The 20,006-nt window shown below is 48.5% G+C and overlaps 4 protein-coding genes across 4 annotated transcripts; 2 read left to right on the top strand and 2 right to left on the bottom strand.

The window, feature by feature from the left end:
* Window positions 1–8,865: 8,865 nt before the first annotated feature.
* Window positions 8,866–9,949, top strand: Asppvi_009120 (uncharacterized protein; the record flags this gene model as incomplete). The annotated part of the gene is made up of 2 exons (XM_043304979.1): window positions 8,866–9,139; window positions 9,204–9,949. The coding sequence occupies 2 exons, from the start codon at window positions 8,866–8,868 to the stop codon at window positions 9,947–9,949; spliced, it is 1,020 nt and encodes a 339-aa protein (XP_043160914.1).
* An 824-nt stretch (window positions 9,950–10,773) lies between these two features.
* Window positions 10,774–14,662, bottom strand: Asppvi_009119 (DNA repair ATPase SMC5; the record flags this gene model as incomplete). The annotated part of the gene is made up of 6 exons (XM_043304978.1): window positions 10,774–11,871; window positions 11,943–12,070; window positions 12,136–12,208; window positions 12,263–13,153; window positions 13,203–14,114; window positions 14,186–14,662. 6 exons carry the CDS (start codon window positions 14,660–14,662, stop codon window positions 10,774–10,776), a joined length of 3,579 nt encoding a protein of 1,192 aa, XP_043160913.1.
* A 264-nt stretch (window positions 14,663–14,926) lies between these two features.
* Window positions 14,927–15,291, top strand: Asppvi_009118 (uncharacterized protein; the record flags this gene model as incomplete). The annotated part of the gene is made up of 2 exons (XM_043304977.1): window positions 14,927–15,040; window positions 15,106–15,291. The coding sequence occupies 2 exons, from the start codon at window positions 14,927–14,929 to the stop codon at window positions 15,289–15,291; spliced, it is 300 nt and encodes a 99-aa protein (XP_043160912.1).
* Window positions 15,292–15,919: 628 nt separating this feature from the next.
* Asppvi_009117 (lipase family protein) lies at window positions 15,920–19,587 on the bottom strand (the record flags this gene model as incomplete). Its single annotated transcript, XM_043304976.1, has 2 exons — window positions 15,920–19,168; window positions 19,225–19,587. The coding sequence occupies 2 exons, from the start codon at window positions 19,585–19,587 to the stop codon at window positions 15,920–15,922; spliced, it is 3,612 nt and encodes a 1,203-aa protein (XP_043160911.1).
* Between the last annotated feature and the right edge of the window lie 419 nt (window positions 19,588–20,006).

Genomic DNA, 20,006 nt, shown 5'->3' with positions numbered 1-20,006 from the left:
ACGCCGGAGATCTGGTGGTCTTGCAGGAAGCAGACTATACCCGTTTTAGTAGTCGATACGATCAGTTTTGTGATGGGGTGGGCATGACGTTACGCTGTAAGTTTAAAGTTGGGGGATGAGCGACCAACTTGGCAGTAAGAAACGCAATGCCTGATATACTTTACAATCCAAAGGATCCAAATTACAATGAGATACCAGCACCCCAGAAGCGAAATGATACTAATTTCTGGACATTCTAGCGCAGGACTCAGATCTCCCTTTTCAATACGGAGGCGATACATTAGTATATGATACCTTACCCACCTTAGGCAACCATGTCCGTACCGAGGATGGCAATACCCGCATAGTATCTTACCGCTAGTGCCGTATAGGTGGCTGACAGTGATCGGACAACCTTCATTTCGCTTCCGATGTGCTAGAATTATTCTAAGGCCAGAAGCTATGGCCAGACGCTGTCCCTTGATACCGATCAGTAGGAGCTTCCTTCCCATGTACTCTGTTCAGCCTTCGGCTGCGAACGCGTAAGATATTACGATGTACGGCGTCTGATCAAGGAATGATGAAGGATTCAGGATTCTTCGTGGAAAGGCAATGCAGAAAGTTAAGCTTGCAAGAAACAAAAAGAAAATGAAGAAAAAGTAAAGTTAGCCAAAAGTTTTTTTATGGTTTAAGAGGAGTCTAACCATGATATGATGCTTGGTGATTTGTTCATGGATATTTTTGAATTCTACCTAACATTCCCTCCACTGTTGATCATATTTGCAACAGTATCATCCAGAGCAGTCATCGTTGTTTGTGGCATGTTGGCTCAAGGAAAATGCCTGGTCATCTCGTGAGACTAAGAAGTGCCAGGTCCGACTTCTAGGTGATTGGCGATTGGCCCTAGCTAGACAATGACTCGGAAAAGTGGGTGATTACATGATGATTATGAATCCGAATCCTTCGGCTTACTACGGTGTCGCACAAGAATCCGCACAACAACCTCCACACGGAGAAGGCAGGACCTGGCAGCCGGCAGAAAATCGGAATCGCAGTCACATTTGCGCTCGGCCGCCCGTAAATTCCCTTCCCAGGAATACACAGTATAGTGTAATGTGGACCTATCTCAATCTCCATGTGTCGACTAGCGTTTGCCTCATGGCTTGATTGGGTGATCGCTTCAAGGATCAGGGCCTGATTCTTACATCGTAGGTTGCGGTGTATGCAAGCGCCGCCACAAATAGCACTTTGCTCCGTTATTAATCACCCTCGACTGTCAAGGATCTGTCTTAGACCGATGGGAGAGATGGTGCTGGTTGGTCGTGCTGGCGGATATGTGGGTAACATGACTCGAGTTAACCTTAATTAATTGGATTTTCTAGGCTGTTTAATTAAAAAACTGGATGGATATGTAGTTAGTTGTGAGCGTGGGCGCTTCCATATTGGCAAGACTTAACTGATCAGAACACGTAGTGATGATGGCTATTCATTTCAGCCCCCTGATCTGTCAATCTCCAACCGTTGGTTCTCCTCAGATCCTGAGAAGAAGCAAATAGTTATCAAGTGATCATCTGAAGGTGAACACATCAGGTGTTTAACTGTACAGAGTGAATTTCTATGTATAAATGATCGGCCGGGAAAGCTAAAAAGAAACTCATACTGGCATTACACGGTGTTGTCTCTGTAAGTATGGTAATACAATTTACTCCAACCAGCCCCCTGTTTACAATACAGGGTACGGCGTACATTGGCTTCAACTGGGACGGATGAACGTCATCAGGATGCAGTGATAGGGTCAGTTTCATTGAATTGGGTCTGAGAGGAATCAAAATAGCTGGCAACTGATGTCCCACACGCCTCTTGATCAGCATGGATAACTGTAAAGTGTGACTTTTGTTTTTCAGCTCCTTTACCATCAACCCACCCGCTGTGTAAGGCTGTAAGATACTCCGTACCTAATATTACATGATTTACATGGATACAACGGACTACTGACGAGGATTGTCAGGAGGAAGGCGCCATGACAAGCCTTGCATCGGCTTTGGTGCCAAACTCGGGAAGGCCCGAGCGACACCTGCAAGCGGAGCCGACGTCTGCCACGTGAAGTGACTAGGGTCCAGACCCAGAGTGGAGTGAGTGGGCTACTATGCTAGCGCCCCCCCTTTTGTCTCAGAGGAGCTTAGCCCGTCCGGCGCCCGCTCCAGCAGTTCTCGCCTAAAGTTGGAGGCTAAAAGGGGTGCGACCAGCGGTTAGTGGTGCCATCTTACGTTGGTAGTCTTTTTCTTAGAGTTTCAAATCCAGAGTACTTTTCGGGGTAGGATTTTAAGTTTTCTTAGGTGGATGAACCGAGGTATGCGTTTGACGATCTAGCCAATCAGTCGCATCTGGTGACATTTCAGACAATCTCGTTGTCTGGTCAGCGTCTCAGGAGGCAGGCGCTTCCTGATACACCTTCAAGTCGGGAATCAGAGCCACGCTAAAAATGTGCGTGAATCTGTATGATATCTTGTTTGCGTGTGACTTATCATATACGAGGCCGGTTGCCTGGTCACAGCACACAATAAGGATCTGCGGCCGTTTCCTTGAGTATTCAACGTGGCGGTCTGCAAACTGACTTGTACCTGAGATCGTTTGAGTAGCTACGCCACGCCGTGTTTCAGCTGGTATCTAGCAATTAGTGGCTTTTCGTTTTACCCCACGGACGATCGAACATCAACAGCAGGCATGCTAGGTACTCAAGACATAATAACTTTGGATAAAACTGTACGTACTAGACAATATGTACATAATCGCTGAGAGGATTGGCTCAGCATCGAGAAGTCATCCTCCGTAACTCGACCTTGAGTTTAAGTTTGTAAGATACATCACCAAACCTTGGCAGTATCACTCGGTAAGTCAGGTAGGTAGTTATCTCAATGCATTCAGGCAGATTCAGCCCAAAACCATGCCGCACACCTGATTCCGTGTATTGTATCACCTTTGTGCAACGTAACTAATCACTTCCGAGCAAACGCAGGCGAGATCCTGCACATTCTTCCAAGGGGCCAGATGAAGCACAGACATTGCAGTTTGATCTGAGACGTTCAAGCCTCGAAGCGATGAGCTCACTTACGCGATGAGGATCGACCCCATCCGTATCCCCGTCTCGCGTGGCTGAATTGCGGAGGTCAACATGTGAACACCGTCCACTTCATACGGAGTACAGAGAGTATCTACAGTATGCATACCACCCTGTCCAGACCTAAAGATGAAACCAAGCTGCCGTCGTGTTTTGAATATGATCGATGGACCTGTGCACTATGGTCCATGCATGCAGCGTGACCAAGTATGAAACTACCTATGCAAAGCTTGGAAGACCGAAGTTACAAGATCAGCAAGATTATCTGAACTTTCATCATCCTGCGTCTGTTGCCTGGCACAGCTTGTTTTCAGTAAATTGCGCGGGGGTAGAACATGGCCGGCAAATCCGGCCAACTTCCGGCTATGTTCACGGAGTTCTCGGACTCGTTATCTAGTCGCTTGAGGGGCGATCCATAGCAATAATGGCAGGAATAATGAGTCGATAGTTTCAAGCATATCCCGATTCTACTGGCAAACCCTTATCACAAAAACAAGATGTCGACGCATGTGCACCAACATTCTTTGTAGGTCGAGGTGATGTGACTGATATTGCTTTAGAGAGGTGGAAAAATCGGTCGCTCCAAACCCGCCACTAGGCGCGTTGCAGTAGTTCTCCCGAGTCTATTTGGGTGGACGTTGAAGGCTCTCGATGATCATCGCGCATCATCTCATGTTAATCCCCCTTGGATAGGCTCCATGAGACCATGCTCTTCCCAGGCAGCTTACTCCTTTTCCGCTCGACTTTCTGAATAATGCCGCTTACTGAGCGACTCCACCTATGTGAACCCCCTTACTTCTAGCATCATTATTTTCAGCCAGACAGGAAATCTCACAATGCGCAGCACCATCGTGGTCAGGATCTTCAGGAACCCAACGGTCAATCTGTTCTATTTCTGGCCCCGTACCTTTGACATACCAGTTTCAAGGGCGGTATAGCACAGTAGCTCATGGATGAGTCGCAGACTTCATACCTAATGGTGATGTCTTTTCACTCTTTCCTCCTTCGGCTCTGTTCGCTCGCCATTAGCATCGTCGGAACCAGAAAGACAGATTCAGAGGAACCGTGTAATCGATTTTGCTGTTATTTTTTGGCTTAGTGTGAGGAACGGCAGCGGAGTTTGCGGAGTATTACATCTGTTTCCCCTTCCTCTTTCGTCGATGGGATGAGTCTTTTGCTAGGAGTAACGACCCACCATAATGATGTAAGCGAGGCTCATAGCTCCATACACAAATTGCAAGTTGAGTTAATCACTTATGTATCCGTACAAGAAGAGAATCTCTGTAATAATGGTACTCCGTATCCGTGGGTACAGACTACGGAAACTTATACGGATGCCCATATTCTGGAACCAGACCAATCATCGAGCTCTTAGGTATCCCGTCGGATCACAAAGCGAAGCCCTACGGAGTAGTTCAAGCTCATTCATCAAAGCTCAGTCTCCATGAAGCGATCGAATACGGGATTATTGCGATAGCTCTTTCGGCTTGCCCAATACGTTCTGGGAGATTTGCAACCAAGGTCGGAGTAAAGTCGGTCCTGACACAGAGTACAGCGTATGGATGTTGTCGTAGATACTTTGTGCAGGGGTGGATTCGCCAAACTCCCAGCATTCACGCGACCATGGACCAGAGCTTTTATTTTTGTATTGGTAGCTATGAACACCAGTCACTTGATTGAGGTCTCGCCAGGTTATGCAATATCTGAGTCCATGAATCGCGTGGCGATCTTGGGGTAGCGTAATAAAGGACCTAGACGGGCTAGACTAGTGTCTATGGCAATACCAAGGAGAGAAGTTCATGGAACGAAACGATCAAACTTTCAATTTGGTCGAGCATAGACCTTAGGTACTAGCCATGTGGTCAACTGCGCTGAGACAATCTCCGGTCGGGATCGCTAGTTATGGTCTATTGTAGAGTATAGATTAGGATCCAAGACATTCTCGAAGAGAGTAGAATATCGTTCCCCAGAAGGAAATGATTCCCCGAAGGCACTAGTTTCGATGTCCGAGGTATGGGCTTCTAGATATTCCATGAGACGATCTAGCGGATTGTCTATTAAGTGTTGGGTCGGAGGATGTGGATATGGGACTGGGACTCTGGGAGGTGTTTTGTGAGGAGCACAAAACGACAGGAGACCTTCGCTTTCCGACGGATAATCCTCGGCTTCAGCAGGGAAATCAATAATGGACGCTAGGCCGTACGAGACAACCAATAGTTGCGTGGATTATTATTATGCCTCAAAATGACATACGAATACCATATCTAATTCTACACTTACAAGTGAGTATGTAATAGCAACTGACTCAGACTGATTGACAACACAGCTACGGACAAACGGGAACATAACTGGATTTGTCTGAGCTGCGTACAAAGGTGCAGGGGGTATCCTACAGCCTCACACGTGACAAGGCAGATCCAGCAAGCAGTAAATGGAGTCATGGACTCAATCGGAAGATTAGTGTACTGTATAAAAACAACTGAAGATTAGTTCTGACTTGAACACCAAATTATGCAACATTTGGGCTTCTGCAGACTGGTACATCTAGAGTCCATGATCCTCATGTTCTCCGTACCCGTACTCCATCCTCCCAGAAGATCATCTGGTTCCAGAACATATTGACAGTGTGATGATCTTCAGCTAAATTATTAGGTAGTAACAAGGCCGGTCGTGTCCATAACCCTTTTGGGTAGTTGGTTCCCTGGGTCGTCGGCCGAGGCATCTCGTGCACATGGAACCGGTAGAGCCAAGACATGGGCCCAGAGAACTCTCTTACTACTCCGTATATTGTCTTTGTTTTGGATCCATGGACGACTGTGATCTTTTCATAATAACGAACTCAAATCAAGAAACTTTACTTTCCCTTCAAAGAACAAGCATCTAATGCTCTGGCAGTGGCTAACCAGTGTTTGGAATTGGATTAGACTTTCATTTTGATCGGTCGGCATCTGTGTACGGCAAGCAGATCGGGGGGTACTTTTGAATCCAGGATATACGGCTCTTCTATCAGCACAGATAGTACCGATATGCAATCTTCAGTAACGACTCGGCGTAGGAGAGTGACTACTGTTACGGCGTACTATTTGTGCGTATGACCTATCGAAGCTGCTTCCCCTGCATGGGCGATCAGGGCTGCCAACATCCCCTCAGGTTCGATCAATGATGCAACAGTCAAGGAGGTGGCCTGTCTCTGGTCCTGTCATGTCTCATTTCTTCCGTTTTTGTTTTTTTCTTTTTGTTGGACAGCGCTGAAGGAATAGAGCCATCACCCTACAGCCCCCTTGGAAAAAAGAAGCAAAAAGAATAAGTGATACGAGTTGCTCTCGGATACGGAGTAGATACGTAGTTACGTAGCTAAGGTACCTCATTGACCCACCTCTTCCAGGTTAGTAGCACAACAAGATTGACGCTCGTCCAAATTTCGCTTGAGATCGTCTGGGTTTTTCGTTGGTTGCCAGCGCCACAATAATCTCCGGTTCCGTCAAGACACTAAGTCCTTATGTCTTTAGCCCCCAAGCGAAAAGGAGAAGGAAAATCGTTCAGAAATTCCCTTCTGGGTGGCTGGGGCTAGACTATCTCTGGATTAGACCTTGTTCCCCCATCGTGCTTGCGAGCCCGCAACTCCGTCATCCACCCCCATGGACTTGGTTGGAGATGGGGCTATCCAGGTTGATAGTGGCATCCAGAACGGAGATATTTCCCAACTGGGACAGATGTCTCCTGTCGCTTCAGTTTACTCGTATATATATATCCGTACTTTTTATTTTATTCTATTTTTATTTTTTTCTTCTGTTTTTTTCCTGTTCATCTTATGATTTGCTTTGTCTGCTCATTCCGGTTTCCTTCTCTCGGACAGACTATGATGTATATATTAAATCAAATTAAATCAAGAAGGATTAGATTGAAATCCAGCTAATCTCGGCGGATGGGGAGGATCATCAAACCGGTGATCCAAGCATAATCCAAAGTTCGAATGCTGAAACAGTAACCTCTACGGCGAGCCCGAAGGCTAATCCTAACACGGCTGGCATCTTCACCACTGGAGCATGTCTATCGACCGCCCAGGCAAAAGGATCTACAGTGGATTACGATTTTGGTTTATCGGTTTTTATGATTGGAAATTGGACCGTGAGATCAATGCTCTCAGGAAACTGCCAACGCGTGATCGTGCGGCAACGATCAGCCGTTTATGGGGCATGGGATCGTTGTGACAGGTAAAATATTCTGTCTCCAGGATCCACTTGGAGGGATCGGCTAGCGAGTCCATTCTCAGTCTGATGGCGGCAATACGTAACTTGGATGGGCCGTGTACCGTTTACTGTGCTGGTCTCCCGCATAGGAATACTTAGGATTTGCCATGATTTGCACCCAGAGTAAAATGATGATCGATGATTTGAATCTCAATAAGTCGTGAGGCTAGAGTATCCTTGGATCTGCACTAGGGCCAGACCTTCTGTAGCCGAGCCCCAAATACACAACGCAGTACGGACTACGTACGCCAGGGTGATCAAGGTTGTCAATGTCAGGCCTACCAGTGACTGCTTCAGAAGAAGCAAGAATGTTTACAGCAACTTCCCTCGATGATGTCTCTTATGACATGGAGAGCACGACGTGGAGATTTCCAGCATGCAGGAGGTTGATCAGAGCATACAGTCAAGTCGCACTTTGACGCAAAGCTAAGACCCCGTTGAAGGTGAAATCGCAAGCTGGAACAATCCAATGAACGTCTCCAAATTAGCCGGGGTACGGTGGCCTCTGTAAGAGTGGGCCGGGAGGCGCACGTTTTTTTAGCTCTCGTCGAGCCTACCCAAAACAATACAAACTAATCGCACATCATCTGTCCATCCACCCGCGCACTAGCCATACAGAGTGTTAACCGCCGGGTACGAGACCACGTCGCAATGTATGCATTATTGGGTGAGAAAAAGCAAAAAATGAATATTAATCTTACCACCACACCTTTTATCCAGGCTCCTGGTGCTCATTAATTAAGCTTTGGGATGGAGGTATCAACCCCCCTGGTGAGGCAAACCGAAACGAAAATACAGGATATTTACATTACCGCCCTGCTGGCTCACGGAAAACATGTTTTAAATGTACGGGTCCTTAGGTGATACCATCTATTACCATGTAATACACAACCCACTGTAGCGGATCAGTCTTTTTTTTTTAATTTTTATTTTTCATTTTTCGTTTTCATCTTTAATTTTTTATTTCTTATTTCGCCTTCTAATACCCGTTCCCGAAGGAAAAGATATTAAAAAAAAAGATCAAGATTAAAAGAAAAAGAAAATAAAAGTAAAATAATATCACTGGCTCTTATTATCTTCTTCATAATTACCATCATTATAATTAAGGAACAGGTTCATGTTGGTGGCCTCCTGTCATTCGGCTACGTCCATATCGTGCTTGTATTTTGACCTCCGCTCGCTCCTGGCAGGCGGGAGTTACGGTGCATCATCATCTCGGTACCAAGTACCAAGCTATAATTATATTTTGCCTTTGACTTTCCCCCACCTTATCCAGCAAATCTCCTCGTCTGGAAAGTATACACCCCATTCCATCCCCCTGTTCCCAGACAACATCCCCACTTAAAGAGGAGACAATCTGGATTGGCCCTGAGCTTCAAGTAGTTCACTACTCGCTCTACCTTCATATATGGTTCCACCGTAGCCATCTTTCCTCCTCTTCTTCACTCTCAGCTTCCACCGCATACCATTGAGTCCCTTCCCATTATATCGGCCGCTTCATACCTTTGCGCAAACAACATGGATGTCGCAAGCCTCATCTCGCCTTCTGAATCGGATACAGTGCCGACCTTCAGGTCAAGATCCATTCAGAATCCGTCTGCCAGCCAATACAAGCGCTTTTCCGAACAATATACGGGCTCTTACTTCTCTGCTGTACCATCACATACGACATCTTACTCTCGTACGCCTCAGCCACCGCTATCCCCTCCAGCCGAGGACCAGCCCAAATTCTCGCTTCCTTCCATATCGATTCTTCTTGAGAATGCAGACGGTGCCGCCGCACACGCAGCAAGTATGATCTTTCGCAGTCTAATACCTCATCACAAAGCCCAGTATGACTGACTCACAGATCGCAGAACGCCAAAGAACCAGTCTGTCAGCGCACAGGGATTCGGACCCCCGGCCTCTATCGCAGACATATGACTCTATCACACCACACGCCATGCCACCAACGCCGCCACTGCGTCCTGGTTCGGGGTTTCACAGTAATGGCCATTCTCCCTCAGCATCATCTGTCTCTGCCACCAGCACCAGTGCTGTGATGAAAACCACCGAAACGTATTCCCAGGCGCCAATTGGGCTTCCTAGTCCGTCGGATCGATCCTCTATCTCGAGTCAAGGGTCCGTTCAGCATGTCGCCGGAGCTCCATATGCCTCCCCTGCTCCCAGCGTGTCATCCTACTCTTCTCCCATCGAGCCCTCTACACCATCAACTGCCGCTTACTACCAGAGAAACCCTGCGCCAAACGCCTTTCAAAACGCAGGCACCTTCCCTCCACCATCTGTGGCATCTCTTCCCTCGCCGGGTCATCAACAGATGATTTCTCCCGTCACCCCCGCCTGGCAACATCACCACTACTTCCCCCCGTCCAGTTCCACGCCTTACCAGCAGAACCATGATCGCTACATCTGCCGGACGTGCCACAAGGCCTTCTCGCGGCCCTCTAGTCTGCGCATCCACTCTCACAGCCACACTGGCGAAAAGCCTTTCCGCTGCACACATGCTGGTTGCGGCAAAGCATTCAGCGTCCGGAGCAATATGAAGCGTCACGAGCGTGGCTGCCATACGGGTCGCCCAGTTGCTACCGCCATGGTTCAATAGACTGCGACTGCGCTTTCAACGATCAATAAAGCCACCTCAACTTAGCTGGACCCCCAAAAAGCAGAAAGAAAAAAAGGAAGAAGAAAAAAAAGATAGGAACAAAACTACTCAACGCTCTTCTCACCACCAACCCCAACCAGCGACGATTGCTCTGCCTCTGCTCTTTCATGATACCCTCTTATGCGTGCGCATGTTTTGTTACAATTACTTTGTGGCTAGGTGTCCGGGGATGGGCACAATCATGCAATTCTCTTCTTCTGTGTATATTTTTACCTTTTATTGTATTGTCTTTTTCCGACCGATTTTTGTGATGATAAAGGCCAGGCGTCGCTGGGTATTCGGGCTGGGAAGCATTGGGCATTGAATGAAGGGCTCGGCGAACACGTCTCTTTGTTCAATTTTATTTTCCTTGAGTCATTTCCTTTGTGAGATATGTGACGTGACATGACCTCGAAGACAGATGACAACTTTCATGTACATCTGACTGATTGGGACCTTGAAATCACCTCGGTATTCTAAGGTAGACTCCTCAGTATAGAAATAGACCAAGGTATACTGAATCTGGCTCATCTATCTCATGCATACGTCGTCCGTAATTTGACCAAATAAGACGAGCGCTCATCTTGAGAGATAGACCGCAGCTTCCATAATCTTTGTGTATGTTTAAAATATCTGTACAGCCCAAGTAACCTGCAAACTCGACACCTGCCCTTGCTCAGACCGTAGCCTAAATACCCTCGACGTTGCCATAGATAAAATAAAAAATTATTGCAATAGAAAAGAAATAGGTATCACAGACAAATCAGACGACACAACATTCTCCATCAGCCGTAGACATCGACATCACCGGGGCTCCTATGAGCATCACCCTCAACAGCTCTTCCTTTGCCTTTCCTCTTGGCATTCAATGCCCTCATGCGCTTGATGGCACCGCCAAAATCAAGCAGATTGTAATCCTCAGGCATATGCTCACCACTGTAAATGCAGAGCACTCTCATTCCTGGTTTGTAGACCAACCCGCTGAGAAGTTTGGGAGTGATGAGGAAGTATTGGCCGCCACCTCCATTGCGCGCTGGGGCGCAAGCGATATCGACCAGACGTCCATGAACCATGCGTTCATTTCGTGGGTCCATACCTTGGTTGATCTCATCGACGACACGGAACGGAGAGGCCGACAGCGACTGGAGGGCCATCAGGTAGAAAATGGTGCTGACGGCTCTCTCTCCACCCGATTGTCGATGGGAATCAAGTATGGATAAGTTCTCGTTCTCTCGAAATTTAACTTGGATCTGGATTGACCACTGGTCGAAATTGCTGCCTCCCGGCTCGCCATTAGGACCTTCCTCGTCCTCTGCCTTATCCAAGGTGACTTGACCAGCACATCCAATGCGAGCGAAGGAGTCTGAGAAAGCGTCGCTGATACTCTTCACAAGCTCCTCTAATTTGGGCTCCCATTTACCACGAATTTCGTTGATGGCATGGTCGTACTCCGAAAGTTGATTCTGGAACTCGGAGACTTTATCTCGCAATTTCTCGATCTGCTTTTCGCGTTCCTCAAACTCCTTAATCACGTTCGCGTTGCCTCCTTGCACAAGTTCTAGATGTGCTCTTTCTGAATCGATGTCCGCTTCAAGCTGTTCCAAAGTATGCTCAACCAGTGTCGGCATGAATTCACGCAAGTCCTCTTGCTCGTTGACGACCCGTACAGCTCTGTTTGCTTGATCGACCATTTTCCCCACAGCTTCAGCTTGAGCTTTAACATCTTCATGTGCCGCTTTCACCTCGGAATTCTTCTCATCTAGCCTCGTCTTGTGATGCTGACTGCGTTCTCTTAACGTTGTGCAATCCGAAAGGCCCTCAATAAGACGTATGCTAAGTTGAGCAACTTCGTCCTGTAGTCTGCGAAGGCTCTCAACAGCATCCTGCGCGTACTGTCAGTCTCTAAGAATGCATGGGAATGACGAATTGATAAATTGTCAAAGTTTCATCGTACCGCATATTCAAGATTTGCCTTGGCCTTCTGTATTGAAATTTGATCTTGGCGACCGCGAATTTCAAGGACTCTGACTCTCATCTCCGCAAAGAGTCTCTCGATATCCTTCTTCTTCGCTTCTTGCTGACCTATTTTCGCGATGTCAGACGAGAACGGTCGGCAGACCAGAGAATAGACAGATCGGACGACTTACGAATCCTTTCAGGAATAGCCTTATAGTTGATGAGTGCTGTCTGTTTCTCGGCTTTCTCCTTTTCAAGTGTAGCCTGGGTGGAAAGAGTGAGCCAAATGTAAGAGTTCTAGGACTGCCGTTGACTTACCCTCTCGCGATCTAGTTCCTTCTTCTCCTCACCCATCCTGTGGAGTCTGCTCCGCTCTGATTCCATCTTTTCTTTTACTTGACTTACTTCATCTTTCAGGGCGAGGATTTTCCGCTCAACCTCTTGCTTCGCTACAACATCCACTGCTTGCGAAGTCCAGATCTGCGCCGGTCTAACCTGTCTCACACGGGTCGAAACCGCACTAGGGCCATACTCCCGTCGCCGGACAATCTGGTAGTTTTGCTTTCCAGCTACCCAGGAGCTTATCGAACCATTTTCCAATCTGGCGAATGTTTCATCCGAGATTCCCTGTAAGTTTATAGGGGTCTGATGCAACCGATTTTCGCTGCATAGAACGGCAAGCACAGGCTCGGGACCGCTCAGAAAGTCTTTCGCCCAACCGTCAAAACCCAGCGACCTTAGCTCTTCGTCCGAGACGGGTGGGCGAAAACTTTCTAGAGGGGTCGTTGATGTCCTGATACTAATGTCATGAAGCCTCATTTCGGTGATCAGGGCTCTTTGCAGGGTCCGGAAATCATTTCGAGTCTGCGTGGTGAAGGCAGTAAAATCCGTGCGCTGTAATAATGACTCAATCGCGTTAGCATACTTGGGGTCTTTGACCGAGCAGGTGACGACTGGCGGTCCGAAAACTTCCTTCTCAAACTTATCCTGATTGTCTTGCAACCACTTGTAAGCTTGATACGAATGCTGTGACGCTCCACGGAGCTTGGCTTCTTGCTGCCCGGATTGGGAGGCGAGACTGTGCAACTGTTGCTCTGCTCGTCTGATCTGCTCGTTCTTCGACTTGAGCTCTTCAACAAGCGGCAGTCGAGCTTGCTGGATTTCAGTCGCTTTTCCCTCAAGCTCTCTGGTTGCCAGACGCTTTTCTTTCTGCGGAGACAGTCAGCATGCGTTCTGATCACGCTCTAAGCGCACCCACAATCCTCTCATTATACCAGCCGATATCAACCTCGGCCGGTTCGTCATTGAGCTCGCGATTGAGCCTGTTGATTGTCTGCTGGATCTTGGTCGCTTCCTGCCTGTAGCTCTGGCCACTCTTTTTCTCAGCCTCAATCTGATTGTTGAGATCCTTCAGCGCATCGTCAAATTGCTCAATTTTCTTCACGATCTCTATGGCGTCGCGGTCTGCCTGCTCAAAGCATCGCTTCTTGTACTTGACCACTTCATCCAGCTGCGAGCAATATTGCTGCTTTGCGTTGACCGCTCTCAGTGCAGGTTCTAGTTCAGCCTCCAAATCCTCGAGCTCTTTTCGGAGTCTTCTTTCATTGATCTTCTTCTGCTTCAACTCGTTGCGGGCCTCTCTGTATTGAATAACTGGACGGAGTTGCTCTAACATCTCGATTTTCCTCTTGATCTGGGCCCGTTGCCGCATTCGCTCAACGTCTACTCGCTGCATCTCCTGTCTGTTCTCGAGATTTGCTAGCAAATCTTTGTCACTCTGGTTATCTAACTGCAACTTCTTTTGTTCAGCTCGAAGCTTCTTCAGACTCTCATGCCACTCGATCATCTCTGGTCCAGCAGCGGCCCTCTGCGTTGAATTAAGCAGTTCCACAGGGGTCAGCGCAGCAAACTCGCTGACTTTGTCTTGCGGTAAGAATTGGCACAAGTTGTCGATCTGAATGGCGAAGGACTGAGCGAATTTTTTAACCTGGGCGAGAGAAGCCTGCTTTCCGTTTATTGTAAACGAGCTCTTATTGCCTTCGCGTTTGATTGTTCGACCGATAACCGGATTCTTACGGAGTCCTGGTCCCTTAGCCAGTTCAATCTCAATGCTTGCCTCTCTGCAACCGTGTTTGACGAACTCGCCCGGATCTTTCGCTCGCCCTAAATGCTATGGATCGGCGGGGAACCTGTTAGCAACGGTGTTGTAATGTCTCAAGATGAAGATGAACATGCTCATACCTGCGGCCCCCATCCCAAGCCTAGACAAATTGCGCAGACAAGGGTGCTTTTCCCTGTTCCATTCGGCCCAATCACCATGTTGAGTTTCGGCCCAGGGAAGAACTCGGCAGAAGTGTAGGTGACGAAATCGGTAACTTTAATGCGTACAATAGCGCCAGGCTTGTAGCCATCCTCATCCACCTCACCATGGGCTAAAGACCTCGTTTGCGAATTGGAGGGTTGTGCAGGTCTGGGATGAGCCTGCGTAAGCTCAGGAGTGTCTTGCTCTGTGCCTTCATCACTGCCTTCGCTACCAATTTCACGGTCATCTTCTTCCTCATCGCCATCCTGAACCTGATCTAGCCGACGTCGCTTGCCGTTGATCGAATTTCTTGACACAGGCGTGGGGTCTCTTGATGAGTTGGTCGACGTTTCATCATCGTCTTCATTCTCTTCCGACCGCTGCCGACGGCGGGGAACCGTGCTCAGGGACGGCATATTGACAGAGATGCGCGACGCTCTGCATCCATAGGCGCATTTAACAGAAGGTCGTTGTCTCTTTCAACTTTCCGATACAGATCGTTTTGGGGTTCATGCGCGGATGACGCGACGCGACTCCCGCTGGGCTAATCAATCTATTCCCCCATTGGTCAGGCGGTAGAGAGAGGCAATTCTACACATGTTTCCCTCATTGCAGGCCACTGCGTCAACATGTTGCTGTGTTAGAGATCATCACGAAATAGAACAAGAATAACTGTCAATATGCCTGCTCCTAAAAATGTACCAAAGCTTGTATTAGCTGCTGCCGTCACGTCAATTACCATAGCAGGAACTCTTTACGGCGCCAGCGTCAAGACCGAACAAGAGGTTACTCAGGTATGATCTCTCAACCCATGGCAAAAGAGTATGTTGGTCTGACAGACTCGTTCTGCGTGGAATAGACTGTCCAGAAATCTCGAGAAGCTACAGTTGACGAACGAATTGCGTCGCTACGGGCTATGCGACAGAACTTGACGTCTAAGAAGGAACTTGTCGAGAGACAAATCGACGACCTTGAGAAAAGAATTCAAGAGAGGGCGCAGAAGGGCCACGGCGAGAAAAAGGAGACACCCCATAATGGGCGGTGAAACGATACATTGTGACATATTAGGACTAAGTTGACCATGGTCTTCCTTTCTTGGTCGCTATCTGTTCAGCAGCATATTGCTGGCTCAGCTGCTGCTCGGGTCCAATCCCAGCCGCCGATGGCTGATCGATCAGTGCTATGCAATCAAGCTACCGGAAAGGTTCACAGCAGTATTTCGGCTATGCTAAGATCGGCTTTAGCTGAACTTCGGCGCCGTTCAGCCTGTGATGCAATGGCTTTTATTAAGAGAATGAAGGGAGGCTGCTCCAGAACGGAGTCGTTTGAAGCCTGGACTGAGTACTTCGGCAGGTACAGGCTATAGTCTCGCGAGGTATACGTTTGGATGTCCTCCACCCCCGCCAAGGAGACGATTTAGTGGTAAAGCCTATGATCCACGCTCGGGGAGCCAGTGTGCATGGAAATTCTATATGAGTTTTGGCAAGGTCAAGAGCATATCAATTGAAATCTGGAACTATGAAATGGGGTATATCAGGGGTATGGAGTCAAAGCCAATCTATACATAACACCGAATATCGTGGTCTTTTATCAACGAGTGACATCCCAGAAACCATGAAAACAGCAAAATAATCATCAGAAATATGCTCCCACTTCATCAGTTGGTAAGCGTATCAATCGTCAAGGATACCTTGCGCAAGCGCCGCCAGACTGGCCTCATATCTTGCTGGGTTGTGATCGCTGAACATTCCTGACCCAAATCTCAACTCTCCAAAAAGTGACTCGACATCTCGGATAAACTTCAACTGTACCCTCGTTGCAGGCCGACCAAGCATTGGGTAGCCGTCCCCGCCAACGTCAGACGTAAAGGCATTACGTTGAAGAACACGCATCGTCTCCACCACAAAGACCTCTCCAGGAGGCAGGAGCTTGGGGGCACACATCTCTTCTCGAAGCGCCTTTAAAGTTTTCCACGCCCAGGCGTCTTCCCCTACGCCTTCGCCAGCGTGCAGAAGCATGGGCGCTTCATTGACATAAAATTTGTTAACAATGCTTTGCCTTAGACCTTCCCAAACTCTATATCGCACATGTGACTTAGTCCCAGAAGTGTCGCTTTTGAACGCGACAGAGACAGTGTGCATATCGTGCAAGATGCCTAAAGAAAGACTTGGTACCACATCTTGGCCGTTGACGATCGTCGTTATTAAGCCACGAGTTGCACGGCGTAGGAATGGGGACATAGTAGACGGGGGACCGTACGCATACACATGGATTGGACGTCCAGTTGGTAGATAGAAGGGAAGGTGGTTCTCTTCAGCTTCGTCGTCATTGTTTCCCTGGAGCATCCGCTGTGCGGCAGACCGAGGCGTAGCGGTTACGAACGAGGTTCCAAATTGGTCGCTGTTGGGTTCCGAAATCATAGTGGCTAGAAGTGCGGCAACGCCACCCCCTAAGGAATGGCCGCACAATACTACGCCGTAGTCTGGGAACTCTTCAAGAGCGACCCTGATGGTGATCATAACTCTTCCGCCGCCTCCCATTAGAAGGCGCCTTGCCGAAGCATGCATACCCTTGTGAACTTTCCAGCTTCTGCCTTGCCATACGAGGTCATCATAGTCGCAAGTCATATCTGTGAGAACGTCTTCAAATCCCCATGTTCCTCTGAGAGTCAGAACAACAGCTTTTGAAGCATGGTCCAGGCACACATAATGAACCAAAGGGAAACCGCTGTCAGTCTCCCCCGCAGCATTGGTTCCTCCTGCCGGGTCAACGAAAGATGACAAGAGGATTGTTGACGCCGGTAGTCCCGTGTGGACCGAGAAATCAGAGTGTTCCTGGCTGTCAGTTTCCCGGTCAGGAATAGCCTGGGCTGGTCTCGTCACACCCATCACTTTCAAGGCGTTCGATCCATATGAGGCCGAGGAGAATCGGCAAAAGCGTCTGATGTTCTGTACAAAATGTTGCTCTGGGAATATACCAGGGATTATGCCGTCACGGGTTAGCGATCTGATAGTGTCTATATCGTCGTATGCGCTCTTTCGTGCACGATGAGCAAGTATGAGTGACGTCTCCGAGCCCGCTGTTGCTAAGGAGTATATACTTGGTGCGAACGAAGTAGTCCTCTGCTGCCAACCCGACGACGTTGGGCGGCCATCTGCACCTAAAGATAAAGCTATGTCTGTCTCGGATCGCGTCAATGATAAGGAGCTGCTACTTCGCACATGGGTTCGTGTAGCGGTTGGTGAGCCTGGTCGCGTGCCTGCGGATCGGAAGGAGTATGAGTCTGATTGGGTGATGAAAGACTCCTGGTTCAATTCATGGACGGTGAAATAATCAAGCTGCGCATCACTTTGGGGCTTGTTCGGCGTTTGCACTCGACGTGTCTGACCGGGAGAAGTTCGCAACCGTGGGTCATGTAGGGGTGATCTGGGCACTCCTCTGTTCGCGACCGGCGACAATATTCTGTCCATGTGAGATCCTGTCGTCTTAATTGCTCTTTCCGCGACAGTTGGCGTTGTGGACATGTCATGGTGGGTGGATCTCTTGTCAGCAAGGAGCACTTTCTGCATCTTGTTACGCTGCGTCGCATTCTTCGAAACCCTCGGAGCCTTATCTAGAGAATATCGTTGTGCTGGTCGTTTGCCAGCCTCGTCTCTCTCGACACTAGCTGGTTTTACCTTCTGCGCTAATCTTGTCAGCGACCCTTTCCCGAAGGCACCTTTAGACCCCGTGCTTTGTTCGTTCACAGAACCACTGCTGGAAACTTCACGAGATTTTTTGGCACCGCCCTGCTTGGAATCCCGTGCTGTTCCTGTCGAAGAGCAACGTTCTGAACTCGATTCTGGTGCGATGTGACTATGAGGCTTGTCATATTCAAGATTCTCTATGTGTCCCATCGTTGAAGGCTGCTCATTGGATACCGCTTTGCTGTTGCTGATCCGCGCCTGGGAATCATCATTTTTGTTATCCTTTTGCTTTTTTATATCAAGCAAGGCAGATGGTAATGCAGGAAGACTTTTAGCAGCTGTCGGAATCTCGAGTCCTCGCACATTGGAGGTCTCAGGCCTGTGAGACGGCCTGACGTCCGCATTTTGTATTTTATTGAAAGCAGTTCTGAAGACAACCGTGTGCTTGGGTAGTTGGTGCGTAGTAGAAAGAAGACCACTGTTTTCGCCCGATCGGTCATTGTGAAATCTTTCCTCAATCATCATCATTCCCGGAGGAGCAGAAATCTCAGCATTGTCATCATCATAAATATCAACTGTTATGGTCCTTGTAGTGACCACATCGGATCTGATTGACGCACGACAACCCCGTGGAAGTTGCCTCATTATGTGTAGACGAATATCTTCGTCAGAGACTTGTTGATCGCTAGCTGGAAGCGACATTTGGGGCACCTCAACATGTTCGACCACACTCGATGGCCGCGGCACAGCATCGAAACGTTCCTCCTCATTGCCGGGCGATATGAAAGATGATCGTCTAGTCGCAGATCCTAGCGCACTCCGAGAATATCCAGCAGACTCGATTGGATGAGTGCCAATGACATCGGCCCTTACACCATTGTCTAAGATCACAACATCCCAAACAGTCTCATGACCGCCATTAAGGCGCATATGCCTCTCGGTGCTTTTTCGGCCCCATCTTTGTAGCATCGCAAAGCCGACAGTTCCGACGAGAAGGTCGCCGACACCGATATTGTCGGTACCTATTTCAGTATTGGGACTTCTGAACTCCCGTCGAATAAGCGTTATGATAGCCGCAATAGCTCTTGACGATTCGGTCGAGCCGAGTATTGCGTCAAGAGTAGACAAAAGGGCCTGAGATACATTTGCAGCAGAGGAAAGCGTTGTTGATGAGAAATGAAATGTTGCGGCTGCAAAGAACGAGGCGGAGGTGACCGTGGTGTGCAGGGCGGCCAACTGGATCCCATCAGCTTGATGAACGAGTAGAAAGGAATAAGCATAATTCAGCATACGCTTCGTTCGAGTAACGACTCCGCCTCCACTTTCCCACGCTCTCCACTGCTTCGAACAGCAACATCCCGCCCAGCTCTCGTAAGAATTCCTTCAATGACTGCTCTACTGAGTTCCAATCCGGTAAGCGTCGTGACTCGTGCTCCTTCAATAGCAATGCCACCGAAAAAACTCCCTAATTTCAGAGACAATGAGGTCGATTGAGTCAAGATTGACAGAGCAGAGGCAACTGGTCGTGGGAGTAAAGTTGCCCCTGAAGTAGCTGGCACATGACTTGCGCCATCACAATTCAGCGCCTCCTCGATATCGCCTTCAGCTCCAACCTGCTTGCCAAAAAATGATCCAAAACCGAGCAGACGCGACATTCCGAGCCATATGGTAGAAACAGGGGACTAATGTGCATTCATTTATTGAAAAGGCGGGTCGAGATCATGGCAGCGTCGCGACGTAATGCGACAATCAATCAGGGCAGACACGACCCATGGACGCATGTTGCCAAGTCGGTAGATACCCAGAAGTTGCGTCAGAATTCAGAAGAGCCTGTTCCTGGGAGACAAATCTCCCAACACGGACCAGAGGTAGATCGGTGGCAAGCCCACGAGTCACCAGCCAGACTACCTCGCGTTTGGAGGTTGATTCGTTGAGATGCGCCGGCGGGTGACATGTGATTCCGTCTTTTTCCCAACAAGTGAGCGGGTCGGAGGCGTTGCTTGGCCTGGCCATCTACTCAAAATTCAGGTATGGACAGTTCATCATTATAATTTACCCCTATCTGATGGTGTAT

The sequence above is a fragment of the Aspergillus pseudoviridinutans genome (assembly GCF_018340605.1).
Source record: "Aspergillus pseudoviridinutans IFM 55266 DNA, scaffold_6, whole genome shotgun sequence".
Lineage (NCBI taxonomy): Eukaryota > Fungi > Ascomycota > Eurotiomycetes > Eurotiales > Aspergillaceae > Aspergillus > Aspergillus pseudoviridinutans.
The sequence above is the reverse complement of the archived record's forward strand: the minus strand, read 5'-3'. Positions and strand labels throughout refer to the sequence as shown.